This window comes from Macrobrachium nipponense, chromosome 5, assembly GCF_015104395.2.
Source record: "Macrobrachium nipponense isolate FS-2020 chromosome 5, ASM1510439v2, whole genome shotgun sequence".
Taxonomy (NCBI): Eukaryota; Metazoa; Arthropoda; class Malacostraca; order Decapoda; family Palaemonidae; genus Macrobrachium; species Macrobrachium nipponense.
In genome coordinates, this window is record NC_061107.1 from 137,646,711 (window position 1) to 137,674,204 (window position 27,494).

Below are 27,494 nucleotides of genomic sequence, written 5' to 3' on the forward strand. Positions count from 1 at the left end.
GGAAGGGGCCAAGGTTCAGTGCCCTCTTTATCAGTCAGTACCAAGTGAAAATATTTTATTTTATTTTATGAAGCTTTGGGAGATGGTTACTTGGAAAGGAATTACTTAAGGCGTAGCCTGGACATGGCCGCTGAATTCTTCAAACAAGGTGGTTTAACTACCAGTCCGGTCGCTGGTAGTTTCTCCTAACGGACGTAAACATTCCATTTTGCGGAATAAACTGCAACCATGCCTAGTTACTCATAAAATAGTACAGTGTAACATAATGTATATCATGATACTTCTATATCACAATGACAATACGCATACCGTTTTGCATTAGCGCCAATATGTGCCATCTAAGTTAATTTGGTGAAGAAGTCTAAAAGCCTAAAAAAAGTACTACATTTTTTTTATGAACTTCAAATGGTGCTCGATATGGTATAAAACTATGAACGAAACAAAATAAACCCAGAGAAAGGCATGGAAAGACATTGACATTAAAAAGCAGTAGCAGCTATTTCCATTAAAAATTAGTTATCAGGAAAGACTTCTCCTATATTGTGCACCTCATTTTTTGTTTTCCTTGTATTCCCTACTTTTGGTGTTGAGATGGGCCTTCTTCTTTAATGAGACAGTATTTCACACTGAAGCATATCTTTCAAAGTACTGTTACCTGGCCTAAAGCGACTGGGAGTTTTACTAAAGCAATTCATTCCTCTAGTGGCAACAACATAATCCTAAAATGTACAATATGCTGATATCTTTCAAAATGAGAAACTGTGAAGTGTCTGTGATGTAAATTGAAATTATTTGATCATTTGATTATCATTTATTTTTACTCGTTTTTTTGACAGCATTCTGGTCATCGATGTTCAGTCTCACAAAAGGCCTTAGATATATCTAAAGATTTGCGTAATTATCTTGTAAATATTCCTTAATTTAATTATAATCATAATAATAAAAAACTTATGAGCAAATCACACATTAAGCTCTTGTCCTCAAAACATAAGCTTTTAGAACACTACCTGAATTTGGTTTGACAAATTAGCACATGGAAAAGGAAATGCCTGAATCGAGACAGGAATTCATCTACGAGTATATTATTAGTGTAGTTGCTATTCTTTTCTGTTCCCAGTCGATGTCAGTTCTGTAGAATCGTAAGAATATCACTCTTCCTGTGAGAACTTGATACGGGTTCCATCAGCACACATTATCCATGGATATCATACCTAATTTCATCTCTTGTTGTACTTGTCTCAGCACTGTCATTCAACCTGAAACTGCAGCTCCTCTTCTTTCCACAGCCTACTATCAGCTCACCCAAGAAGGCAATGAGAGAGAGGCCAACACCTGAAGTAAATCAAGAAAAATAAAAGCATATCCAACTACTGACCGACCTTATGAATGCTTAATGCAACTTTTTTTAAGACTGCTATACACCTGTTCAAAAACCTAAGTCCAAGTATTCCGAAAAGAATAGACAAGTAACCTCAAAAGAATTATTAAGTTTAACAAACGATGTGCAAGGCTAGTATGCTCTCCTCAAATAGAGAAACAAGTATCTTTACTAGCCTTACATGCAACGTTGTAAATTTATATGGCTTCTTATTTTCTAAGCTTTCCTGTGTCTCATGGTCCTTATTAGGACACTAGAATGCATTAATTTCTTGATGAATTGATGGGCATCAGGTGACAATGCTTGTGGTCTTGTATCAATTGCTGTTTTGCTAATAAAATTTGTGTTCATTTTAGATGAACAGTGATATAGATGAGAAGCTTCCAAGAATGTTATACTCATAAGAGAGTGAGTGATGAAGTGCATCAGTAACAGAGGGCTTCTTGATTTTTGCATCATATTCAGAATTGAGACAACTTTCAAGCAGAGCATATGGCACATTTAAAAGGAACTGAATTACCACAGTAAAAAAATGCAAAAGGAATAAATGACTAAAAGGCATGAATGTAAATTTCTCACATACTCCCACCAACAAAACAGTGTAATAACATTAGGCTAAACAACATCCCAACAGTTTACAAAATAATGAACAGAAAATATCTAGAGACAGAAGTATATTAATGATTTAATTCTGCACACCACTTGCACATTTTGCTGTTGAAAACAGTGGCTGCAGGTTTTATGAGACAAGCCCTCTTACACACTAGCTAACTGATCAGGTAATAAACAGTTAGAACTGACAGACACAAACTTTGAAAGATGACTTTCCTCTCCCACACCAGATACATTATTCTTATCCTTTTCAACATCTCTATGATAATAGGGAAGAGAAAGCTTCACAGGATACAAATGTTTGACAGCGATGAACTATGACACTATCATCTCTCTCGAGTTCTACACTTCATACCTCATGGGCATGACCTACAAGCTCTTAACACGATCCCACAACAAATACAGCCCAGTTTTGTTGAGCATTTTGAGTAACAAATCATCACCTGCCCTGATTTTATTTTCCCCATTTCTTTGATGGAAATGAGTTTTCTGTCAAACTTTAAAGATAATTCTCAGGCCTAAATTCTCGAAACAGAAAAATCTTAAAGCCACAATATCCCCAAAGTCGGCCAAGACCTCGCTTATGGCCTCTATATGCTCTTTGTGGTCAGCATTAGTTAAGTAATCACTAAAGATTTTCTTCCTTATTTGTATTTCTGCCTCTGAAAATTCTGCTTTCCCCTCTACAATAGCCGCTGAACCACTATCACTACTCCAGTCTTGGAGGTCCACCACATACGTATTCTTCTGATATTTCCTAACTGTATCGTTACAATTCAATAATTCTATGTAACAATTCCCTGTAGATACCTTGTTCACTGATACAGTTGTTATGACACCGTTTAATTTTTCGCTACCCTCAATTATAAATACCTCTGGGCATTTTCACTTCCCTCAGCTTAATTCTTACTATATTCCTTGTACCTGGATTTAGGATAATATCCTCTGATAAAATACCTTTATATTTGTGGTTATTACACACAGTACCATCATGTTCCATACCCACATAAATATCACCCTTATTTATATAGTTATTCTCTATTCCATCTGCCATAACCCCAATGTTAGTATCAGTGTCACCACTATTATTTCCCATACCAACATTGTTGATGCCACCAAAATTATCACCAGTATCCCCATTATAACCAACATCATCACTGCCGTGATCACAAATGTCCCCATTAACATCTCCATGATCACCAATATCACCGGTATAATCATCGATATCACCACCAGTATCCCCCATATTAACCTCTGTGTCCTTATTTACCTCAGCTCCATGTACACTCACATATGAAATAAAAACGCCCGGTATCCCAACCGTTATGCCACTAACACCTTTATGGACCGATATCCTGTGTCTCCTACATGCAGGATGGCCCAGCAAAAGTCTGTTGTCCAACACAACCCCTTTTATCACCAAAAATGTTTCCATCAACACTATCCCCCAGAGCGAACCGCACTCTTATAAAACCTAAGGTATTTAATCTATGGGCTTGCACATCACACTCCGTCTCCGTTGAGGGTTTCAAAGGGTATTGGGAGAACATGGACTAATATAAATTATCGTCCATAAGGTTTACTGAGGCTCCCGTATAATTAGGAATTGGGTTGGGATCTTCGTTTTTCCTACTAACCCATGTACAATAAGCCTGGGCTCTGGGGCATTCCCCACGAGACTGCAATGGCACGTACAAATCATCTGTACCATTTTTGTTGATCAGCTTTCCAAAAATTTTTCCAGTCTCTTTGCCCCTTTGAGTAACCTGCTTGGGAAGTTCTCATATTATAACTCCCGGATTTCTGAGATGTGGGTCTTGTATCCCTCCGTTTCTGAGACGGAGAAGACTGCCAAAAGTGATCTGCACTTTGCTTATTCCACAGTATTTGGCTCTACATACTTTCTTTGTGTGCCCTGGTTTATTACAATTGAAACAACGCAACTACTAAGGCGCCCTTGATCCAAAGATCCTCTCATATTCCACTTTTACACACAAACAGTGAGAAAGAAACTTTGAATCTCCGTGTTGTATTTCTTGGACCGGTCCCATTAAAAATGTACTATCAACTGTGGGACATTTGGACATGTATTTCTGATTCTAGGAATAAATCAGTTCCTCATCTGATGTAGGTTCAATCTTTTCATCATAGCTATCTACAATGGCATCCGGGATGTCGCGTAGAACCTGGGAAAAATGAATGAGTTTCTGAAGGTTGTTAAGTGAGATATTATTACCATTTACCCACGTGGGATTTTTCAGTTTCTGTATCCATTCTTCTGCTGAGTCAAATACTTGAGAACTGTGGTCAACCATGGCCTTGTGATCTTCCCTAATCTTGTAGAAGCCTCTTAGGTTTATCACTATTGATGTGCCAAATCGCCTCTGTTGAAATCTAACAAGGTTCTTGTTTGTTTGTTTGTATGGTGTTTTTATGTTGCATGGAACCAGTGGTTATTCAGCAACGGGACCAATAGTTATTCACTCCCTCAATAAAAATTTGCACTGGCTGGGACAGAAAGCCATCAACAATGCCCTGAAAAAGGACGGACTCCAACAGTAATATTAGTGACCTTGGGCACCAAAGTTTGACCGCCATTGTTTGCATCCACCATTTTGTCTTCCTTAATGTTTAGTATTCGCCCCGACCTCAATAACATCAATAATGTTCATCCAAGATTCCTCACAAATTACCTTAGTTCCACGTTGGCCAAGTGCATTTCGCGCTCAGCTACCAATCCGGTGGTCTGAAGTTCGATTCTCGGCTTGGCCAATGCGGAACCAGAGGAATTTATTTCTGGTGATAGAAATTCATTTCTCAATACAATGTGGTTCGGATCCCACAATAAGCTGTAGGTCCCGTTGCTAGGTAACCAATTGGTTCCTAGTCATGTAAAAATATCTAATCCTTCGGGCCAGCCCTAGGAGAGCTGTTAATCAGCTCAGTGGTCTGGTAAAACTAAGATATACTTTAAGTCACAAATCACCAACACAAAAGGGAAAATGTATCAATCACCATACAATTAGATAAAAATGCATATATCAGTTCCCAACATACCAATATTTTCCAAGTAAATGTTTCTCAAGCCTGCAGGAGAAGATCCCCACGATTGTTTCACGGTCAAGGTTATCAGCTCTTTGCAACTGTTATAAGGTAAAAAGCTGGTGAAATCTGTCTCATTGTGCCAAACAGAAAATGGGAAGAAGAGAGAAGGAAAGAGAATGGGGGACGAGTCTTTCCTTCTTGTCTCTAACTCGGTATTTGCTGAATTTGCGCAGTCAACCGACCCGCCCTCTGTGCCTACCTCTCACACACTCCCACATACAAAAATGAGACGCATTGGGCCGTATATTCCTGTGCATTGCGATTAAGAGCAAACTACTACTGTTGCTTTAATGCCGCGTAGAAATAGAAATTAATTACACCTGTGGGAAAATTGCCAAGACAAAAAAATAAGAGGAAATATTGAACTTATATTAATTACACCTGTGGGAAAATTGTTAACACAAAAAAATAAGAGGAAATATTGAACCTATGTCGTCATTAAGGGACTGGAAACTAAACACGTTGAAGTCATCTACTCCCTACCTTAGCGCGTATATATTTTAATCACACATGGAACCCATTATAATCACCGTAAAATACCCCCATTGTATTTTTAAAACACGTCATAATCACACACACTGTACAACGCCATTGCCATAAGAGGCTGAACTCTTCCACCATCCGAATTCCACTGACTTCAACCTAAACCTTCGTTAGCTATAGAGGGACAGTTGCCAAAAATTCCTAACTATAATACCCTTTTTCTAACGTCTACATGATCCCCTACAACCTATGTAATCCCCAGTCTCTCCAGAAACATAATCCATAAACCTGATTGCCTTTTCCGACTGCCACCAAACAGTTATGTGGGTCAAATGACCGTGTTTAACTAAAAGGAGAGAATTCCTAACTTTGTAACGTGACCTACCTTTGATGTTCCCATTGCCTTCCCTCTCTGCGTAGCTGAAATCGGTCACTAAATCTTAGGCTAATTCAAACTCTTAAGATACAAAAATAGAGTCTTTATTTTCCCCAAAATAGCTAACACGAAAATGAAAAGAAGCAAATTTAAAATCCCAAAACCATGAGACCATTACTGTTCTGCATAATCATATTGAATAGAACTATCACTAGTTATTCTCACTGTCAAACAACCCCCATCGGTCTTTCTCAAATACATGTTTAGAGAATTCATTTTCGGTAGTGACAATCCGAATCCATATGCAAAAGAAATTCCTCTGGCCTTGTTTCACACTGAACGTCTGTCATAAAATTGCCGCATTAATTACCACACTAGAGATTTTATTCCATTTATTTGCTCTAACAGACGTATGAACTTAAGCAAGCTAATGGATGTATGAATGTACGCACACTAGTGTATTCTGATGTACGTGCATTTTCCCATTGCTCATTTACACATCCTATTTAGCGCACTGACGTCACAATCATATGATTCCGAACTAACCACGTCATTTGCGCGCCCGCGATCTCGCCAATGCGGGTTGATTTGTCTCGCTTGAACATCCTGAGAAATTCACAGTTTGTAAATTTTCCAAAGTCCAAAACACCCAAGCTGTACTGTTTACTCATCCAACTGCCTGTCACTCATTATCAACTTAATTTTAATTGTTAATATATATCCAGTGCCCATTACATATACGGCTGTTACAGCCCTATCAATGCTATAAATCCCAGGAATTTGGTCATAGCGCACCGAATTGTAGAAATAATTGTAGAAATAACCAAGCTTGCTTTAAATGTGGTGAAAATCACAAATCAAATCGAATGTGCAATAACAGTAAAGTGTAAAAATTTAGTAAAGACAGGCCACAGTGATACTAAAATAAAACATGATGGAAATAAGTGCATAGTCTTTAAACAAAAATGTCAAGGCAAAAAATAATACAGATCAGGGCTTCAACTAATAATCTGCTGTGCAATTTAATAAACATATACAGTCCGTAGGGAATGAAACCAACACTATTACAAATTTTATAAATTTTTCACAATCTAGATATGCTTGCTAACGGAGACCTGGCTAAGTAATCATGTAATTAAGTGATTATTCTAAAATAAATGAAGTGACGCCAGTTTCCCATAACTTTACCATGTTCCGAGAGAAAGCAAAAACGGTGTGGAGTGGGAATCTTTGTTAAAAAAGTATACAAAGTATCTATAATGAACCAAAATGTCTTCAGTACATTTGAATATATCACCAACAAAATTACACACAAATCATAAGTTTATAAATCACCCAGCGCAAGTAGAGCTTGTTCCTAGATGAATTCAGTGACCACCTCGACTCGTTAGCTAATAACAAAATCATACTGATTTGTGGTGACTTCAACCTACATCTAGATGATTATGGTGAGAAATATGTCAAAGAATTTAAAGGGTTTCTTGAAAGCCACGACCTCGTAAATGTTGTGAGAAACCAACATCATTATTGAACCCTACCATTGATCTAGTGAGACAAAACAAAAACAAGATTGTGAGCAATATATAAGTTGAGCCTGAATGCGTGACGTTTCCAGTACATCAGCTGGTTACATCTGGAAAGGCTTTAGAATAAAAAAAAATTAAAGAAAATCGGGGAAAAAAAGCCAAGAGTGCAGGTATAATTTGAGGAAAACCTTGTAAGCTGTTTTACAGTCTATAGCAAAAGTATATATTGGCGTCAAACTACAATGATAAATGTCCAAAAGTAACAAGACAAATAACAGTTAAAGAAAGAAAATGGTTTGACAGAGAATTACGTGAAGCTAAGTAAAAGAAAAATTGAAGGTTTATGGAAAAGATCGAAAGAATCAAGACATAGGGAAAATTGGTCACTGTATAAAACAGCCAGAAACCAGCAAGTACAACGACTTGATTATAAAAACCAAAAATATAAATAATAAAAAGTTTAGTGAAGAAAAAATCCCCCCCCCCCAAAAAAAAAAAAAGACAATTGAGCCTGATTATTGGGATTTAAGAAAAAAGTTCCCGTGACGGAATAACGTTACCCAGAACTAATTGAGCTACATTGGCTCCCAGTAAAAGCAGGAATAGAATACAAAATACTTCTTTAGTCTTTAAAGCACTAAAATATGGTGAACCAACATATCTGAGAAATTGCTTAAGCTTCTTTAGACCTGAAATGAATATTGTGATCAAACATGCAAGTGAAGCATATAGACTATTTGAACCTAGAACAAATTGTAAGTCAGGCGAGAGAGCAGTTGAACATTGATCACTAATATTGTACAACAAAATACCACCTGAGTTGAAGATCATACAAGAAGAAAGAAAATTTAAAAAAGAACTGAAGACTAATATTCTGCAGAGCTACGATACTGACGAGAAGACACTAAAAGGCAATTATAAAATATAAGCAACTTAAACAGTGAACTTCACCCCTGTAGGGGGTTATTTGTTTGTTTGTTTGTATGGTGTTTTTACGTTGCATGGAACCAGTGGTTAGTCAGCAACAGGACCAACGGCTATACGTGACTTCCGAACCACTTCGAGAGTGAACTTCTATCACCAGAAATACACATCTCTGACCCCTCAATGGAATGACCGAGAATCGAACTCGCGGGCACCGAGGTGACATGCAAATACCATACCAACTACACCAATGGGGTGCTCCGTAGAGAGTTAGTGCCGTCAGTAGACCTCATTCGGTGCACTGTAGGCATTACTTAAAGTTCTTTGCAGCGTGCCTTCGGCCCCTAGCTACAGCCTCTTTTTTTCCTTTTATTGTAACTCCTTTCATATTCTCTTTTTTCATCCTACTTTCCACGCTCTCCAAACACTTGATTCATAGTACAACTGCGAGGTTTTCCTCCTGTTACACCTTTCAAACCTTTCACTCTCAACTTCCATTTCAGCGCTGAATGACCCCATAGGTCCCAGTGCTTGTCCTTTGGCCTAAATTCTATATTTAACTTAACTCTAAGTGAAGCTCACTTTAATCTTTTTTTCGAAAAGTGTGTGGGACGGGCTGACTTAATCTTTGCCTTCTGGGTGTTTCATTTCTGAATCCATCCTGACTCTCCTCTCCTATACTCACTTTTTTTTCCATCTGTCCATCTGCCTGTGGTGTTTGCGCATGGTAACACTGCGTCTCAGGCTTTAAATAATATCCTATTTCGAATATTAACGGTGTAATTCGCATACAGTAAATTATTAAAGCACTTTTCAGTTGCAAATGTACACCCAGATATCCTTCTATTTACCTAAAACTTACACATAGCGTTACTATTTAAAGCCCAGGACGCAGTGTTACCATGCGCGACCACCACAGGCGGATGGACAGATGGAAAAAAACAGAGTATAGTTGTTTTGACAAACCTGACGGATTGGTTATGCCATACAAGGTGTCGGCCCCACCTTGCCACCAGTTACTTCCGGCATTTTTTTTTATGACTTATGGTCACGTTGATTTATACTCTCAGCAAATTTGTGTAAATAATATGAATACTGTTGTTATTGATGGCACAGTTTCACAATGTTACTGTCATTATGAGTCTATTTTTGATACAGATATGATGTTGCTAATATTAAATCTTTTGGGAGACGTTGACCTAAACCCAGGGCCTGTTATTTATTACAGAAAGAAACAAGTAAAAGATGCACGTCGAGTTTTCTGTACATCGTATAATCAAGTCCACCAAAAATAGATCTATCTTTTGGTAGTCTCGGTATAATGCTGTATGAGCCACGGCCCATGAAACTTTAACCACAGCCTGGTGGCGGCTGGCCCATGTCGTTGCCAGACACCCGATTGTAGCTATGAAAACAGATTGTAAGTGGAAGTCGACTTCTTTTTCGCATAACTGTGCATTACAGAGTTGTTCATCGAAGGGTCTTGAGGCACACGGCACATAAATATTGACTGACTAAGATGCCGTTCAAGTTCAAAAGCGATGAGGACCATGTTTAACATCTTTTGGTGGCATGTATATATATATATATATATATATATATATATATATATATATATATATATATATATATATATAATTTCTAGTCATATATATATATATATAAACGCCCTCAGTGGCATGGTTGGTATGGTCTTTACCTGCCACCTCGGTGGCCGCGAGTTCGATTCCCGACCATTCCATTGAGGAGCGAGAGATGCGTATTTCTGGTGATAGAAGTTCACTCTCGACGTGGTTCGGAAGTCGCGTAAAGCCGTTGGTCCCGTTGCTGAATAACCACTGGTTCCATGCGACGTAAAAACACCATACAAACAATATCTATCTATCTATCTATATATATATATATATATATATATATTATATATATCTATTATATACATCTATATATATATATATGGTATAATTATAATATAAGGAGGCGGGGAGTAAAATAAGGCTTGCATTCGTAAAACTTACCTAAGAGAAAGAGCGAGAAGACGCCATACATGTCCCGCACCTGGAGAGCATTATTTTCAGGGGCTTCCGACCCCGGTGGCAGCAGACAGTAGGTGGCATTGGTAGTTTGTTTCTTAAGCAGCAGATCCAGGATGCCTCCTTCCCGCAGGCGGATTATACTAGTTCGTGGAGAAAAACAATATGATTACTGCTTACCATTGTTAATGATTTCTATACCGTCATCATCTTGACAATTCCAGCACCGTGTATGGTTTAGATAATGGGAAAAGGATAGCTAGACTTCAGTGGATATCACCGTAAATATCTTTATGCTTATTTCTCGCGGGAAAAAATTCAACTGCTACAAAGATCGCTCTTATTATATTACTGCTATCAAATCAGTCCTTTCTCATTTATATTCTAAACAGCCATTTTCCTCAGATATCTGTCCATAATGAATATTCTGTTAAAGGAGTCCTTTTCCATGAATAATCAAAATGGTGCATACACGATGAGTCACTTTTGTCAACTAAACGAAAAGATGCGTTACTCACACTGGGTCAAACCTGTCTTTCAGAGAAGAATGCTTTGGAAAACTGACACTCAGCATATAACTCATGATTCCCTCCTTAGTCAGCCACAGAGGACATTGAGTTGTCTAGAAAGAGGGAGAAAAAGAGATTAAGAAAGACATTTTGTAATTTGCTTCTATCTAGTTTTTTAAAATTTGTGTAAAGCATTAAATTAAAATCACAAATTATAAAAACTCAACGTGCGAAAAAATAAGAATCTACCAGAGCATTGGTTCTCGGCTCGTTTTTGGTTTATGGACCACCCAAAAAAAATTATATCATAGACCATATCTTTTTTTGAGTAACGATAAATCAAGCTTAGAATATAAACATTTTGGATTGAAATATATTTCTTACTCAAGAATTGCAACTTGAAGATTGCTATGATTTTTTTTTACAAATCAGTTCTTACTGTATTTCCAAGAATTTAAAGAATATTCATGTCAGTCTCCAGTATATTACTAAATACTGTATAGAGAATGTCCTGCACTTGCTTAAGGACTCTCACCTTCGCCCACCACCCCAAACCCCAAACCCCTAACCCCTGAGAACTTAGTCTTTCAACGGAACATCACCTAGGGAGAGAATGTTTGTTTGCAAGCAAGTCATGGTGCCGTAACCATTCAAGTATCGCTTGGACACTTGTTAATCTCGTTCGAAGACATGGCAACTTTCTTGCTTTTTAGTTTTCTGTAAAAGGAAAATATTGAAGTGGATATTTGTCCGTCAGTCCGCCCTCAGTGAATCCTAAAGACTATACTGAGTCGAGAGGGCTGCAAATTGGTATGTTGATAATCCACCCCAATCATCAAACATACCGAATTACAGTCCTCAAGCCTCAGTAGTTATTTTATTTAACGGTGAAGTTAGATATAGATGACAATAACACAGACCACCACCGGGCCGTGGCGCATTTTTTACATTTTAAAATTTACCTCTGGTTCAACTTTAATGCATCCAAATAAAATTTGAATATGCATAGTGCGTTAATCGTCATTAATATATCTACTTAAATTCCTCTCTGGATTTTGACCTTCTGTAAAGATAATGTTTAGTAGTTTTCATTAAATCTATGTGCTGTAGTAACCCCAATGGCCTCTTCGCGTCTTTCCACTGAAAGCCTTGAAATGAAAAAAAAAAAAAAAAAAAAAACAAGTGTCAATGAAGATATTGTTCTTCGATGGGATTCACTCTCAGCCTTGTGAAAATTGAGATTAATGCTTTGCTTAATACATGAAAACGGAGGATTAGAATTTAAGCTTAAACGTCTGCTTGGTTTGGATACGTTTTTCCACCTTAAGCCAGAAAGAAAAAAAATCCACATCATAGTGATATAATACGATGTGCTTCATCAGGCCCAAGTGAAAAGAGACTGCTGGCATTCACCAGCGGTATATATTGTACCACCGGTATAATATAGTTCATAATAAAGTTTTGTCCTAAGCCGTCTACTACTTCCTAATTTATCTACTACTGCCTAATGCTTTTAAATTTACGTTCTACTGAAGCCTCAAACTGCAACTTGTAAGGAAAATCGCTTCGCTGTCTCCTTTCTTATTTCTGAATCATCTTCCAAAATATCCGGAAACAGAGAGATGTAAGATCCACGTGGCCATTACAATCGGAAGAACTGGTGAATATTATCAGCAGATTTACACATTTTGCTTATTCTTGAATATTTCTGACATTTTCAAAGAAAGAGCCGACACACAAGAGGATCATGACAGAGAAACAATGATTCCTATTATTTTCAAATATTTCACTTCATCGAGGTTCAAACCGAATTCTAGTACACTGATGATAAGAGGCTTCCCAATTTCAAGTAATTCAGTTGATATTAACAGCTTACTTGTACGCATCGCACTAGAGTTTGACTAAAACTGTACAACTGAATTATCAGAGATGCTCCAGCAACTAGGAAGTGTCCTCTAGATACCTTACAGTAACTGAAGACAGTTTAATGAATAGAAAGCAATGAATTAGAGATACTCTACCTTTGAAAAGAAACTATGCAAGATATTCATGATGGTCGTGTAGTCCACGATGATTGCGAACTTTTCCTGCAAGATTTTTCTGAGACCTTCGTTGTAGGTCCATGTGACACCTGAGGATTTTTCGTATGCCCTTGCGAACAGCGTTCCCTGTTCAGCTTCCTGTATAGTTTCGGATGGATACACATAATGATTAATGCCATTTCCAAGTCCCGTTGTATCCTAAACTTTTTAACATTTAATGCAAAAACGAAAATTATTTAAATCATTCTTGAGTGAACCAATTTCGCTTTATATTAGTGCCATGTGGCCAAATGGTACCAAATTCTTCTAGCTATATTTTCCAGTTCAGTTATAAATTGTAATAAATTCGCGTAAACCAGAGAGAGAGAGGTTTGATGGTGAATGATGAAACACGATCACAATTAACCCAGTCTCTTTTCCTAATTACAAGCATTCTGGTGGCAACAATTACAAATTATGCGACCCTTACCATGAAAGTCGTGTGAACGAGGGATCCTCCCATCAGGATAAAGGGGACGTCATTTTGGTTTACCAACTCCTCTAAATTATTGAAAGGGATGTTGACCTGTAAATGATAATAACAATAATTTGGAAAAAGTTAACGAAAATAGTGAGAGTTGTTAAGAAATAACTCCTGATGATAATGATCATTTGTTGCTGCTATAAGGTAATACTGTTATCACTGTTACGAAAACAAAGCGCGAAATAGGAATAAATAAAAAAATTACTTATGATACCAATTTATACAAAATTATTTTGGAAGACGCGTGGCTTTTATTAGGCGGGCCAGTGAGATGGTATGGAATTATTACTATAGGTTCAAGGTGCGGACAATCTTCAAAACTGGAATATGAAAGGGTGTGGAGAAAATTACCAAGTAAAATCAGCAAATGGTAAGAGGGCTTTGGATCACAGCAATTGTAAATTTAAGGATGAATACAAAAAAGTTAACAAACTGAAGTAATTTCACTGATTACTTGGTAAAACATATTTTCATATCACTTTCAGCTTTCACGATGACATAAAATCTAAGACACGACAAATTCGTGAATATCTTGCCAATGTTTAATTAATTTTCCTTCTACAGAATGTTTGCAAGCTAATTCTGCACGAACAAAATTCAGGGAGATCAAGCTAGTCTGAACTTATATGGCAAACATTAAATGCTACCAGGGTATCGATAAATAACCAATGATAAGTCTACATATTAGTCATAATCTGAATATTATTTCTAAATTGGTTAAGAAATAGAATGAAAAAAAACTGTAAGGTCTTGAAAATGAAGAAGACAGATTTCACTTTGTCATCACATACCTGTTGTGTCTTATTGCACTGAACCTACCTTCGGGATGATCAGCATTGCCTTAAGGTTGCTTTTATAGACAGTACCTATGATGAAGGTAGCCACTAACCAAATGCCCACTAACATCCATGTAGTATTGTTCTTATTGAGGACGCTGAAGGCTATGGAAGGAATAGACAAAAGGAAATATAGTATGAATAATAATGCCCGCGGAGAATTCAGATTTGGTAACTGTTATGACGTGACAATGTCATATTGTATAACGGGGTGGTTAATATTTGTAAAGAGCTTAGCTAAACATTCTGAACTGAAATAGTAAACTGATGAAAACTATTCTCGGAAAATAAACGAAGCAAAAAGGACTATGCATATGATGTACGTGCGTCACATTCATAGAACAAACATTCACTCTAATCACTGCAAGTCAAAACTCGGATTATTGGACTGTCCATCGAGTACCTTACCATGTCTCCAGGACCAGAATAAGGACAGGGAAGTGGGCCACAGGGGAAAAGGAAGCGTACCTCTGGATACAATCCAGTTTAAGCCTAACGGCAGATACTCGGGATGGGAAAGGTGAAAGGAAAAAAAGGGAGGGAAAGTGAAGTACAGTAGAAGTGAAAAAGTGAGGGGCAGACCCTCTTGCGAAAGTTTATTGGTGTAGCCACCATGCAAGGACGAGAGAGAGAGAAGAGAGGCTCGGAGAACACGGTTTCTTTGGTTCATTGCCCATGATAACTGGGAGTGATTTTGAATGTTAATAGGACGGGGATGTACTGGCACCACTTATGTTTTTATTTATTTGTTATTTTCCCTACCATTGATAGACTCAGCTTCTATCATAGTGTTGGTGCTCCAAACGTGCAAGTCCTAACATCAGCGTAAACGAATACTAGAAATTACGTGTTTCACGCAATCCCACCAGCCCTAACACAGTGTGTTATCTTTTGAATGTTTTTTTTGCTAAGCACACAGTTTGATTTATGTCTGGTATTGCTGATCCATATGACCGTGGCGGATTCCTGACGCGTCAGAAAAACTTCAACGCTACTTTAGAAAAAGTACCATACACCACTTCCACAAGTTGTTCTGTTTGGTCTGTAAATAAGATCATTATAAAACAAACCTAGAAACCGACAGTTATGAGAATGATGATATGGGGGGGAGAATAATCTGGAACAGGTGAAGATGCATTTAATTAAAGCTTAAAATGCATATCATTCATCGTGTTACCTCAGGTTTGTCTTATTGACTTGAACGTGAAACTAGGAATTTCGTGACTTTTTAAACTTGAGAAAATTCCCCGAACAAACTACAAAAATTCAACGCACAAAAAAACTGAAACAAGAATAAAGCGAGAATACATTGGCCGAGAAGAATCCCGTAGATCCATGTTATGTAGAGGATTGGCATCTCGGATAAATCTTCCTCCGATGGGTGACGGAATTCTCGGTTCTCCTCTCGACGGCCGAGAAGCTTTCGGGCCAATAGAATCCCGCAGGCCGAGAGGACGACGAGGATGAACGCCAAAAATATCAAAAGCCACATCTGTCATAAAAAAAAAAAATTGTTTAAGGGCACGTAATAAAGGAAATGTATCATGCAATCATTGTGATAGTGAAAAGTAGCTACCTAAAAGGGAAAGGAAAAATAAAAACGCGAGAAAAGAAACATGTTAGTTCATAACAAAATTCTTTGATTAGACGTTCGTATTTTGAAAATCAGTGATATTCATTTTTAGATTATGTCAATCCACTTCAAGGAAGTTATCACTACTTTGCGCCAACGTAAACGTATCTGCTGTATGACCTCAACATTCATCATCGTTTTCTCCACTTTAATCCTCCCCAGCTTTCCTTTAGAAGAAGGGGATTTCTGTGTGACGTTCATTGACTCATCAAGATATAAAGTTATTACCTTACAAAAGAAACGACGGAAAAGATAGCTGACGATTGAGATGGTCTCACGGCATGAAGCAAATCACATAGTGAAAGACGCAAAATTGGGTATTTCCGTCCCTTCGTCATTTCAAGCAAGAAACTGTTCCACTTATCGTTTGTGCTAGTCCTAGGCGGACGACAAAGTTCTTCAGGCACTCTTAATCTAAATCACCTCGTTAACGAGGAAATTCTGGCCGTCCCGACCAAACTCGAAGTCTCAGCTGAGTGATCACTATGTATCGGATCGGTGACAGGCAGCCAGACAGTTGGTTACGTATTAGTAGACAATATTAATGTTTTCATTCAATTTGCGGTAAGCCTCATAGTGACCCTTTGGGATATTTTGAATGCGATTTTATTGAAAAAGATATGGGACTTTTGTCAATTTTGTTTCTTTTGTTCTTTTTTTCTGTTTTATTGCCAATATTATACATCCCCTTGGCAGCTCGTCATCAGGGTGATTCGTCATGAAACCTGAAACAATATTTAGGCGTTATTGAAAAGTAAATAAGCATACCGAATCTCATACCGATATAGGTTGGTTATACGACATCAAATCTGATTGAATTTTCTCCTTTATTTGTAATTCCCTTGAATAACGTCAATCAGGCCACATGAAAAAAAAAATCAGTAGAGTAAACAAGCGCCTCAGCAGTGTGGTTGGTATGGTATTAGCGTCCCACCTCGGTGGTCGCGGGTTCGATTCTCGGCCATTCCATTGAGGAGTGAGAGATGTGTATTTCTGGTGAAAGAAGTTCACTCTCGACGCGGTTCGGAAGTCACGTAAAGCCGTTGGTCCTGTTGCTGACTAACCACTGGTTCCATGCAACGTAAAAGCACCATACAAACACACAAACAAATTAGGGTAAACAAAGTGGTACTATTGCGGGGAGGAGGATTCTCGCGCTAATTGCCCATTGGGCAGTTATGTCGAGACCACTGAGAACCATCTCTTTCGGTGGTCTTTTTTCCACGCCCCCTTACAAATGCTGGATAGTCTCATTCCTGCACTCTTGCAGGATCTGGATGGCAGTGGCAGGGCTCACGGTGCTCTGCAATGATGGTGAAATCGCCAGTTTTAACTTTAACTACTGGATATTAATTGAAAAAAAAAATTCAGATAGTGCCTTATTTTATCGTGAATGAATTCTTTCCTGAAATAATATTCTACTGGGTATTAAGCGAAAAAAAAAAAACATTTTTCCGGATAGTGCCTTATTTTATAGAGAATGAATTCTTTCCTGAAATAGTACTGAACTTTTGTGAAACCTGCAGACCTTACATTACGCAAGTCAAGAGTAAGTTAATCTTGATTAACTTATTTGATTTGCACTCGAGTATTACAAGAGTTTTTAAGTTTCCCTGCGAGTAGCTATTACGTGTTTAATCAAGTTGTCAAATGTTTGTTTGTTTGTACGGTGTTTTTACGTTGCATGGAACCAGTGGTTATTCAGCAACGGGACCAACGTCTTTACGTGACTTCCGAACCACGTCGAGAGTGAACTTCTATCACCAGAAATACACATCTCATACTCCTCAATGGAATGGCTGAGAATCGAACCCGCGAACACAGAGGTGGAAAGCAAACACCAAACCAACCACGCCACTGAGACACCAAGTTGGATGCCGTTCCAAGTTGTGGCCTGCCAGTATTTTCTCCGGAATTATCGTCAGTCCAGTCGGCATAATTATTTGGGTAAGCGATTGGGACTTTTTCCCCATGATTTTTGCAGTAAACCCAGAAACCTAGTTGTTTAACTGGGTTTCTAGAAAAATAGTTGTTTTATTATAGTCTCTGAATACTGTACAAGTTGTACAAGAAATTTGGGAGGTTAATTTTACTTAGATCTTCATATTGCGGTTAATAGATTTTTTTGTTTATAGATTTTTGTTATTCCTTAAGTGATTGCTTCTGTCATTGGACTAAGTGTTGATTTATACCACTTAAAATCCTTGGTAATTCTAGCCAATAGTTCCGCATCATGTTCGGAAGTATAAACCTAAGAAATCGCTCCAAAACTTTTTTTTTTTTTTTTTTTTTTTTGCTGCAGTATCAATAAAATTGTGGGTAAACCCTTTCAACCACCCAACAATCTTGGGGATTGTCAAATATCAGTTAAAACAATATTTAATGGAAAAAGGCCGTGGCGGAACGCTACTTCGCAGCTTATCCGCATTTTAAAAGACTCTTGGCAAGCTCGTATGTTCTGGCAAGCAGTAATATCTGTATTCAGTGAGACACTATTACACTCAGGACACAGTTTTTCACGTAAAATTAAGCATGATTTTGATAATATACCACAGTCTTTAATATATTTGCAGTATAAATATAGCAAAACTGTCCGTAACCCACAAAACAATCAACACACGTTAACACTTCCGACGGTGGTTCCGTGAGAACGGCCAGCTTCCTCATGCCAACTAATAAGCGCCTCAGCGGCGTAGTTGGTATGGTATTAGCGTTCCACCTCGGTGGTCGCGGGTTCGATTCTCGGCCATTCCGTTGAGGAGTAAGAGATGTGTATTTCTGGTGATAGTTCACTCTCGACGTGGTTCGGAAGTCACGTAAAGCCGTTGGTCCCGTTGCTGAATAACCACTGGTTCCATGCAACGTATAAGCACCATACAAACAAACAATCATGCTAACTATGGACTTTACAATGCAGACTGACTACTGGAAAACAAAGATGACTAACCTTTCTTGAAAATGACATTCTTCCGCGACGAGAAACAAAAGAAAATGAAAAGCGTCTAGTACAGACCCTCTCATTGGCTATAGGCACTTAATGACTCACGTAATTGGTCACTTTTTCAAAAAAAAGACAGGTGATTGGTTTTCTTAGTCTCTCTGAACTACATCCTTACGAGGATTTTTGGACTTAGTTTTTTGACTGAAGCATTTTAAATTGGAGTCGCTTATTTTATTATTTTATCAACGTAGGTGTCTATTTTTCACTGAAATGAGTGCGGAACTGTTGCTCAGATTTACCAAATCCTTTATTGCAATATGCAGGACTTTATTATCAGCCAATGTTATTTTCTTGATTCTTCTGGTCTGGAGTTTTAAATCTGTGAATTATGGTTTCATGATTTGCATACTGTATTAAGATTGACGATTTCTCACTGGTTTGCAGTTTTATATTAGATGACGTTCAGGGAATATACTGTTTGAGTACAACTTGTACTTTACAGCCGGTAGGTACTTACCAATGATTAACAAAGATCGTGTTTCTAGCGAAAATTCGGTGCTAACGAGAGATCAGATTTTCTCACCGCAGTTCAGTGAATTGTATTGAATTGAATATCGAATTTGGGCCACAGTCCAAGCACTGGGACCTATGAGGTCATTCAGCGCTGAAAGGGAAATTGACAGAAAAGGTTTGAAAGGTGTAACAGGAGGGAAATCTCGCAGTTGCACTATGAATCAGTTGTTAAAAGAGGGCGGAAAGTAAGATGGAAGGCGCAGAATAGGAAACCAGGTACAGTAGAAGGAACTAAAGGGCTTGTAGCTATAGGAGCCGAAGGCACGCTGCATTAGAACTGTCCCCAAGTATACTGTATTATATATTTTTTTTTATTATTCCGACACTGAACTGTATACGCAGCCACTTCGGAACTTTAACGCGGTTTGACTTAATCTTAATATTACATGTTTTTGTTGATTTTTTTTACTTTGAATCAAAGAGTATCCTTATTTAAATTTGAAATATAATCTTAAGCTGTTGAATAAGCTATATTTATATGCGTAACCTATAATATTCCCTTAATGTTTTAGTGTTGCTTGATTTAAAATTTATTAAAAGGTTACTCATTTGTCTGTGTCCCTTGTATTTGTATGAACACATTGTGAGATTTTTCTGCATGGTCTTTCGGGCATTGTTACACTTTCCGTCACCTGAAGAAAAGCGACCCCAACACGCACTGGGGTCGCTTTTCTTCAGGTGGAAAATATTGGGGTCGCTTTTCTTAAGGTGAGGAATTAACAGGGGTTACAGTAAGGCCGTGGCGGAACGGCGCTTCGCGCCTTATCCGCATATTTAAAGATTCTAGGCAAGCTCGGTATGTTCTGGCAAGAGGTAATGTTGTGCTGCGCGCGCTAGCCACAGGGGTTACAGTAGGTTTGATTATTTTTGGGTCACCTGAAGATTGGAGACACCAACAAGCAGGGGTCGTCTATCTTCAGGTGGAAAATATTTGGGTCGCTTTTCTTCGGGAGGAAAATATTGGGGTCGATTTTCTTCAGGAGAGGTATTAGGGGTCGCTAATCTTCAGGTGATCCCATTTTCTGCTTGGTCCTTTGGATACTTGTTATATTTTTTATACATTTGCTTAAAAGTGATTTAGCCGGTTTTCACTCTTTATAGTACTAGACCTCGACTATTCGTTCGACCGTTCATGAGGTATTGAATCCTGCGCCTACCATAGCAAAAATGTGACTAAGTTCTTCAGTTTATCACTGCCTTCCGTAATCATATTGTCTTTTGTGCTTATCGCAATTGTTGACAAATCATTTCCGTACAAAGAAATGAATTACAGTCAAAGTTCAGTTAATGAGCATATATATATATAACCAAACTTATGAAGGAGAATAAATAGGAAAAATTTATTTTGAGCTATATATCGCTAAGCGGCAACATCCAGGATATGCCGCCCCTCCTCTACTTTAACGGCAACATTTTCGGTATAAAAGAAATATTACTCTTTGTTGACTGTATCTTCTTTTACTCAGGTGCAGTCTGACATTTTTCATGATCAGTTTTTCGTAACAGCGCATAGTAAGTGGTGCACAATGAAGTTAACTAAGATTTTAGTAATACAAAAGTTCGCCACTATAATGACTGTAACTGTTTACAGTTTTTTTTTTTCTTTTTTTTTCTCTCTCTCACTCTCCTTAGACCCTAATCTACCGAAGTCACTCTGCGAGATCCGCAAACTCAATTCGCCATAGACAATAATGTAAAGACAATCTGGAAGTTGATCTTTTATAATACGGTGTACTACTACATATTAATCTACGTTGTTATAGCACTCACAAGACAGAAAAGTCTGTAATTTTTTCTTGAACGACTTTACATTTTCAGTCTTCCTAATATAGCGAGTGAAGGCTTATTGTATCATTTTGGAGCGGCAAATTTAGTCTGTAAGGCCCGCATCTGAATTGCATCTAGGCGAAAATAACTCGAGTCCATCTGAAGCTATTCTTGTGTTTACTCCTTATACACAACAAGACATTAAGACATTTTGGACATCCAGGAAGGAACTCAGATCATAAGAGACCGTTTAAACTAACCAATGTATCAAAAGGCCTGATAAAACCCAGAAGATCAGGTTCCAATTTCGGTCGGCTGTAACTGATGATTTGCTTATCGACGAACAAAGGAGTGCTGAAGTCCACCACAGATGCTCGGTCTCCGCTCACACCGAAGGGACCCAGGGCGAAGTCGATTTCCTAAGGAAGATAATGGTTATTGTTAATTCTCTGTCTTGCAGTTGTTTCTATAGGTACCCTTAGAAAAAACGCTGATCATCCAAAAAAAAGGGTGAAGACTGTTTATGAGCAAGGCTTATTATGCAGAAGATGAACCCTATTCATATGGAACAAGCTCACAAAGGTCATTGACTTGAAATTTAAGCTTTCAAAGAATATAAAGTCCATTAGAAAGAGGTAACAGAAGGTAAAGGGAAATACAAAAAGAAGAGATCACTTATTGAAAAAGAAAATTGAATCAACTAATTAAGGTAAAAATGTATTAGGGTGGTAATGCATTGCGTCTTCGCTTAAACTTTTAATGTTCCAGTTACACGATGTCGTCCTATGGATACAGTTCCACACTCCGTGAGGAATAAAAGAACCCCAGGAGGCTGGAGCTGAAGTTCGAAAGCGAGCCACAGAAAATCAATGCAAATCTGGTTGCTCTCGGCAGGAAAGAGGGATCAGGGATCAATTGTGAATGTGGAAGATCTTTTGAAATAAAACTTGTAAAAAATTGACAGAAAAGGAGACTATCCGTCGATATTTCAAGTCGTAACTGCTAATATTAGGGTGCGTTCACACGGTCGAACAATGCCCGACGGACAAACATTGTTGCCATATCAAAGGCGAAGCAGGATGACGTCAAAAGCGTTGAAACGAAGGAAGTAGATCTGGCAACAAACTGTGGTACCAGTTGAAGTTGTAAATCACTGTTCTTACTCTGCTCACAAGGCAAACTCTGGTAAGTAATTGTTAATTGGTAACAATGTTTGTCCGTCGGACGTTGTTCGACCGTGTGAACGTACCCTTAGGAACAGAAACCTACCACCACGAACCACTCTCTTTAAAAGTTAATCCGCACCTGAGAAAAGTATTCTAGAACAGGAAGTACAAATGACCTGAAACAGGTTGCATTGATTCTATCACTGTTATAAATATATGAGGCCTTTACATACGATGCCTAGCTTTCGTGCAGCATTTGCTGACTCTTTCATCAGAGGCCTTGCAAAAATAAGATTTAAGTCAAGCGAGACACCAGGAATAGTTAAAGCGTCAGACTGGTTCAGCAAAGTCCCATCCCCCTGAAGAGGAGAACTGGGAAGAAAATCTGTACGGGATCTGCAAATCAATGGTGTTTTAGTTTTACTGGAGTTCACCTCATATCCCACTGCGTATACCTTCCACTAATCCGGTTTTTCTCATGAGTGGAACTTGACTACTCCCACAGCTGTTGCCTCATCGGCATACTGAACAGTCTTGTTTTCCTGGCCAGCAACCATATCACTTGTATACACTCAAAATATCAGTGCACCAAGAACACTACTACCCTATGGCATTCCAAATACAGTAGATCTTGGTTCGCTGCTGCCTACGTGGACGGAATAAGTAAACACGAAAATTTCGACCCACTCCAAGATTCTGAAGTTTATAATACTGTTCCTTGTGATTGACTATATCGAGGCAAAGGAATATTCATCATGGAAATGAGTGATGGTCATTATCCTGTTCCGTTTTCCCTCTTCAAAATTCTTTCCAAACCCCCACACAGTCAAAAACCTAAAACATCAGCCTATTACTATGTCACTACCATGGAATTCAGAAAAAGAACTATAGTGAACATAAAGCAAGATCTAAAAAGTGTTTCTTAGTACCTCTGGTGGAGATGAGACCTTTCCCTTGCCCTCTCTATAAAATATGATTAGAGATTCTGGAGGAGATGAGCCATTCCATGACCAATTTACAACAAAATTTAACAAGTGTTTTTGAACTAAATGAGCCATCCTCTTACCTCCTTAACAAAATTTAATAAGTGCTTCTGAAGGAAATGAACCATTCCTTTGCCTTAACAAAATCAAATTGGTGTGTCTGGAGGAACCGTCACATTTCCTCACCATTTTACCAAACTCTAATTGGTGGTTCTGAAGAAAAACTAAGAGAAGCTCTTACCTTCTTGATCATCATGGCGATCATTCCAGTCCAGGTGCCATTGGGGAGCCGAATACCCCACCCGCCTTGCGTCGCTCGAACTAATTCATAACTACAAAAATAAAAGGAGTGTGCAAACATCGTTCCCCGTTGGAGCTGCTCTTTTCCTCTAATTTCTCCCGATTCTCAACGGAAGCATGAGGAACATTAAGAAACCGCAGTCAAGTAAATGAAACTATTGAGTTACTGCAGCCAACGAAAGTCTCTATAGAAAATGTTCTTGTTAAAATAATGTTCAGCTCATAGGACCTAAATGTTTAACAGGGTTTAAATTTATCATGAACATTAAACATCTGAGATAAGGTATTTCACCTCTGAACTCAATTTCCCATAGTAAATGGGCTAAAAGTAAGTATTAAAAACTATTAATAAAATTAAGTAACTGTCTTATGTGGAATATTCATGCAGTTCTGTTGTGATAAATTAAAAATTAACGATAAAAATACACAATGATAAAACTGAGAAGTCACTGTTGCTGATGGAATGTCAAGTGCCTAATGCTGCGGTCACCTTTGCAGACGACAGCGATTATTATCGTAATAGATTCCGAATGATGACAGTGAAGTGATGATAAAGATAACGGCGATGAATGAAGAGTGCAGATGAGTAACGAGCGACGAAAAACTTACCAGAAGTTGAGCTTGGAAGCGAGGATTTTTAGGACCCTCTCCATAACTCCTGCCAGTTTGTCTCCGTCATGAACCGAGTACGGCGGCCACTAGAATTCGGTAACGGAGGCAGCAGCAGTTGAGGGGAAAAGGTAGATAATTTCAGTGCTTGATAAGAGACTAATCGATCTGTGTGCTAAAAGATCAAATGATCAAATGCATCAGAGGCAGACGGATATACACACACAAACACATTTTGGACTTTGTTCACATTGGGTGGCAAACTGGATATTTATATATTGAGAATACAAAGTACGTAAAAGCAACTACGCTCCAGAAGGAAGACAGTCTGAATAGTAATCACAGTAAAAAGAAGAATAGTATATCCATTATTATTTTTTCATAAGATCAGAGGAAAGGGAATGACCTGACATAAGGGAGAGGCTTTAACTGATTAGGCCATAAGCCCACAATGTTTCCATAGCGACGCAGTGAACAAGTGGCTGAATAAGGTAGGCTAGGTATTATTTGTTACAGAGAATGTAACTGAATTTCATGGTATCTGACAGGAAACTCGGAACTGAATAGAATAGAAACACTGGTTTCCGTTAAGTGAGAGGAACAATATAGTTTTAGGATATAAACAGTATTCGATTTGCAGATGTAAAACCACATGCAGCTTGTTGCAGAAAAGTTATTTCTCCCTGAGAAAAATGTTTGAGTATTGCATTGCCTCTAAGACCTTAAAAGTTGATTAGTGTTCTTGGGAGGGCAAACAATATCTTATTTTATTTTAACGAAGTAGCCTACTACGAATGGAAAACTGTACAGCTGTAACAGAGCAGCCCCAGTTTAAATGTGTAAAAGAGCGTTATAGTTCAACAAGTGATCATGAACCTGCTGCAAAAGAGGGCGAGACAGAGACTAAACGAAACTCCTATGAAAAGCTCTATTGGAAGTCGGACGGTGGGTTAACCGTTATAAGAATTAAGTAAGAGAAAGGTGAACACTCGAATTGGAAAACGGTGTATGTATATCTAAAAGGGTTATTCGATGGGGTATGAGGACGGAGTAACAAGATAGTGAGAAATGAAAACAAAAAATGACTGTCTAATTTGGTGAGGAAGATGTGAGTAAAAGGACGAATACGTTCTTGCATGTGAAAGCTTGATTATAATATTTTATTGAGAAGCAAAGCCAACAAAGGCGAAAGGCCTATATGAATGTAAATGGTAATTAAGTAAATCAAAATACAAAAGGGAGGAAAAGCAACAGAAATTTAGAAAAGTTATGAAGTAAATGGAAGGCTAAGACAGGAATATAAGACGGTTGTGTGAAAAAGTGGGAGCGAACACTGAGAGAATGATGAACTGAATTATAGAGAGGTAATATTAAAAAAGTTTAAATATAGGAGTGAACAGAACATGTTTTTATAAGATTTTATAGCTGACTGGTGATAAAGATAAAAATTCACTGTGTAAAAGAAATAATGAATGGTGTATTTATAGAGAAAGGGGGTAATTCATGTAGTATTTGATCAATATGTATGTACATCCATAGTATATAAGCATATGTATACATATAAAAATATAAAAAATTTATATTAAAAAACATGTATATATCTATTAATATATATATGTAGGTGTATAAAAATTTACATATATGTGTATTTATAAGCAATGTAATGGTATGTATGTATGTCCTTGTGTTATAATATAATATATAATATATATATATAGATATATAAATATATATATATATCTATTATATAACATATTATTAATTTATTTTATTTTTTTATAATATACATATATCAGTAAGGGGACACTGAGGCCAAAACTCCGAACAGCAATTTGTACAACTTTATTGGGACATGTTTCGGGCAGTTCTATCACTCGTTATCAACCAAGAAATGAAAATGAATGACATTGATAACGAGTGATAGTATGCTCGAAACATATCCCAATAGAGTTGGACAATATGCTGTTCCGGGTTTTTTTTAGCCTTGGTGACCTTTCTTATATGAAGAAGACGCTTCGCTGCTGGTGTTTCAATTGATATATATATATATATATATATATATATATATATATATATATATATATATGTATGTATATATATATAGTATATATATATGTATATATATATGTATATATATATGTATATATATATATATATATATATATATATAATATATATATATATATATATATATATATATATATATATATATATATATATATATATATATATATGTGTGTGTGTGTGTGTGTGTGTGTGTGTGTAGCTTAGGGTACACCACAATGAGAATCGATACACACTTTAAGGAGTCTGCTGGTGGATCCCACATAGGTCCCTGTTTGACGTTCAGGGTAAGTATATTTATAAATAACACCAAAGGACATATAAGGTGATAATCGCTCCTTCGAGGTAAAGAGTGAACCGATGGTGAAAAGGTTCTTTGGAATGAATTTACCGTCTATGGCATGAAAATGTTCCTGAATTATTTCTGTGAACTTTCTCTGAAATTTGAGGTCATGGGTAAATTTTGTTCTATCATTTAAAATACTTTTCATTTTCGAGAAGTACTCGAAATGCGAGTACTTCTCGAAAATGGAAAGTATTTTAAATGATAGAACTAAATTTTAACTTATTGGGACACCTGACTACGATAATAATACGGCCTACCGAAAATTCACAAACCTGACGTTCCACTTATAGACCTATCCTTGCTTCGTTTAAAACACCAAATTACAAAGCCAAGTTGATTTTATCGGGTACAGAGGTCACGTCATTAAAGGCCTGAAATTCCAGTTTGTATGATTAGGATTTAGCTCGCCATTTTAAAGCCATAAAATTCGTTTGGTCTTTCATCTGGGTCTATATATAACCGCGTTTTGTGATATGTACATTGTCATTCACTCGACTCACCCTGTAAAGAAAGAAGTGTTCTTCCTGCTTCAGCCATGGAAAGAGCGGAAAAAATAGAGACGTGTTTCTCTGTTCCAGATGTAAACTATTTTTTATAATAATTTATGATAAGGAAAAAGAAAAAAAGTACAGAACTTAGTCCTGCTTTACTAACAAACAGATGAGATTTTTCCTTTGTCTATAAGAGAAAACGTCCTAAAATTTTTAGATTCATCCGCCACATTTTGGTTCGACTGTAGAGCAGAAGACCATAGGAAACTAACGTATA

The 27,494-nt window shown here is 37.5% G+C and overlaps 1 protein-coding gene across 1 annotated transcript; it reads right to left on the reverse strand.

Annotated features, from left to right (window-relative positions):
- Window positions 1-847: 847 nt before the first annotated feature.
- LOC135215223 (uncharacterized) lies at window positions 848-23,734 on the reverse strand. The gene is made up of 9 exons (XM_064249725.1): window positions 23,649-23,734; window positions 21,519-21,677; window positions 15,653-15,836; window positions 14,328-14,449; window positions 13,455-13,550; window positions 12,965-13,123; window positions 10,953-11,056; window positions 10,420-10,577; window positions 848-1,332 (listed from the first exon to the last, which is right to left on the reverse strand). Exons 1-9 carry the CDS (start codon window positions 23,670-23,672, stop codon window positions 1,193-1,195), a joined length of 1,146 nt encoding a protein of 381 aa, XP_064105795.1. The 5' UTR covers window positions 23,673-23,734; the 3' UTR covers window positions 848-1,192.
- Window positions 23,735-27,494: the final 3,760 nt, after the last annotated feature.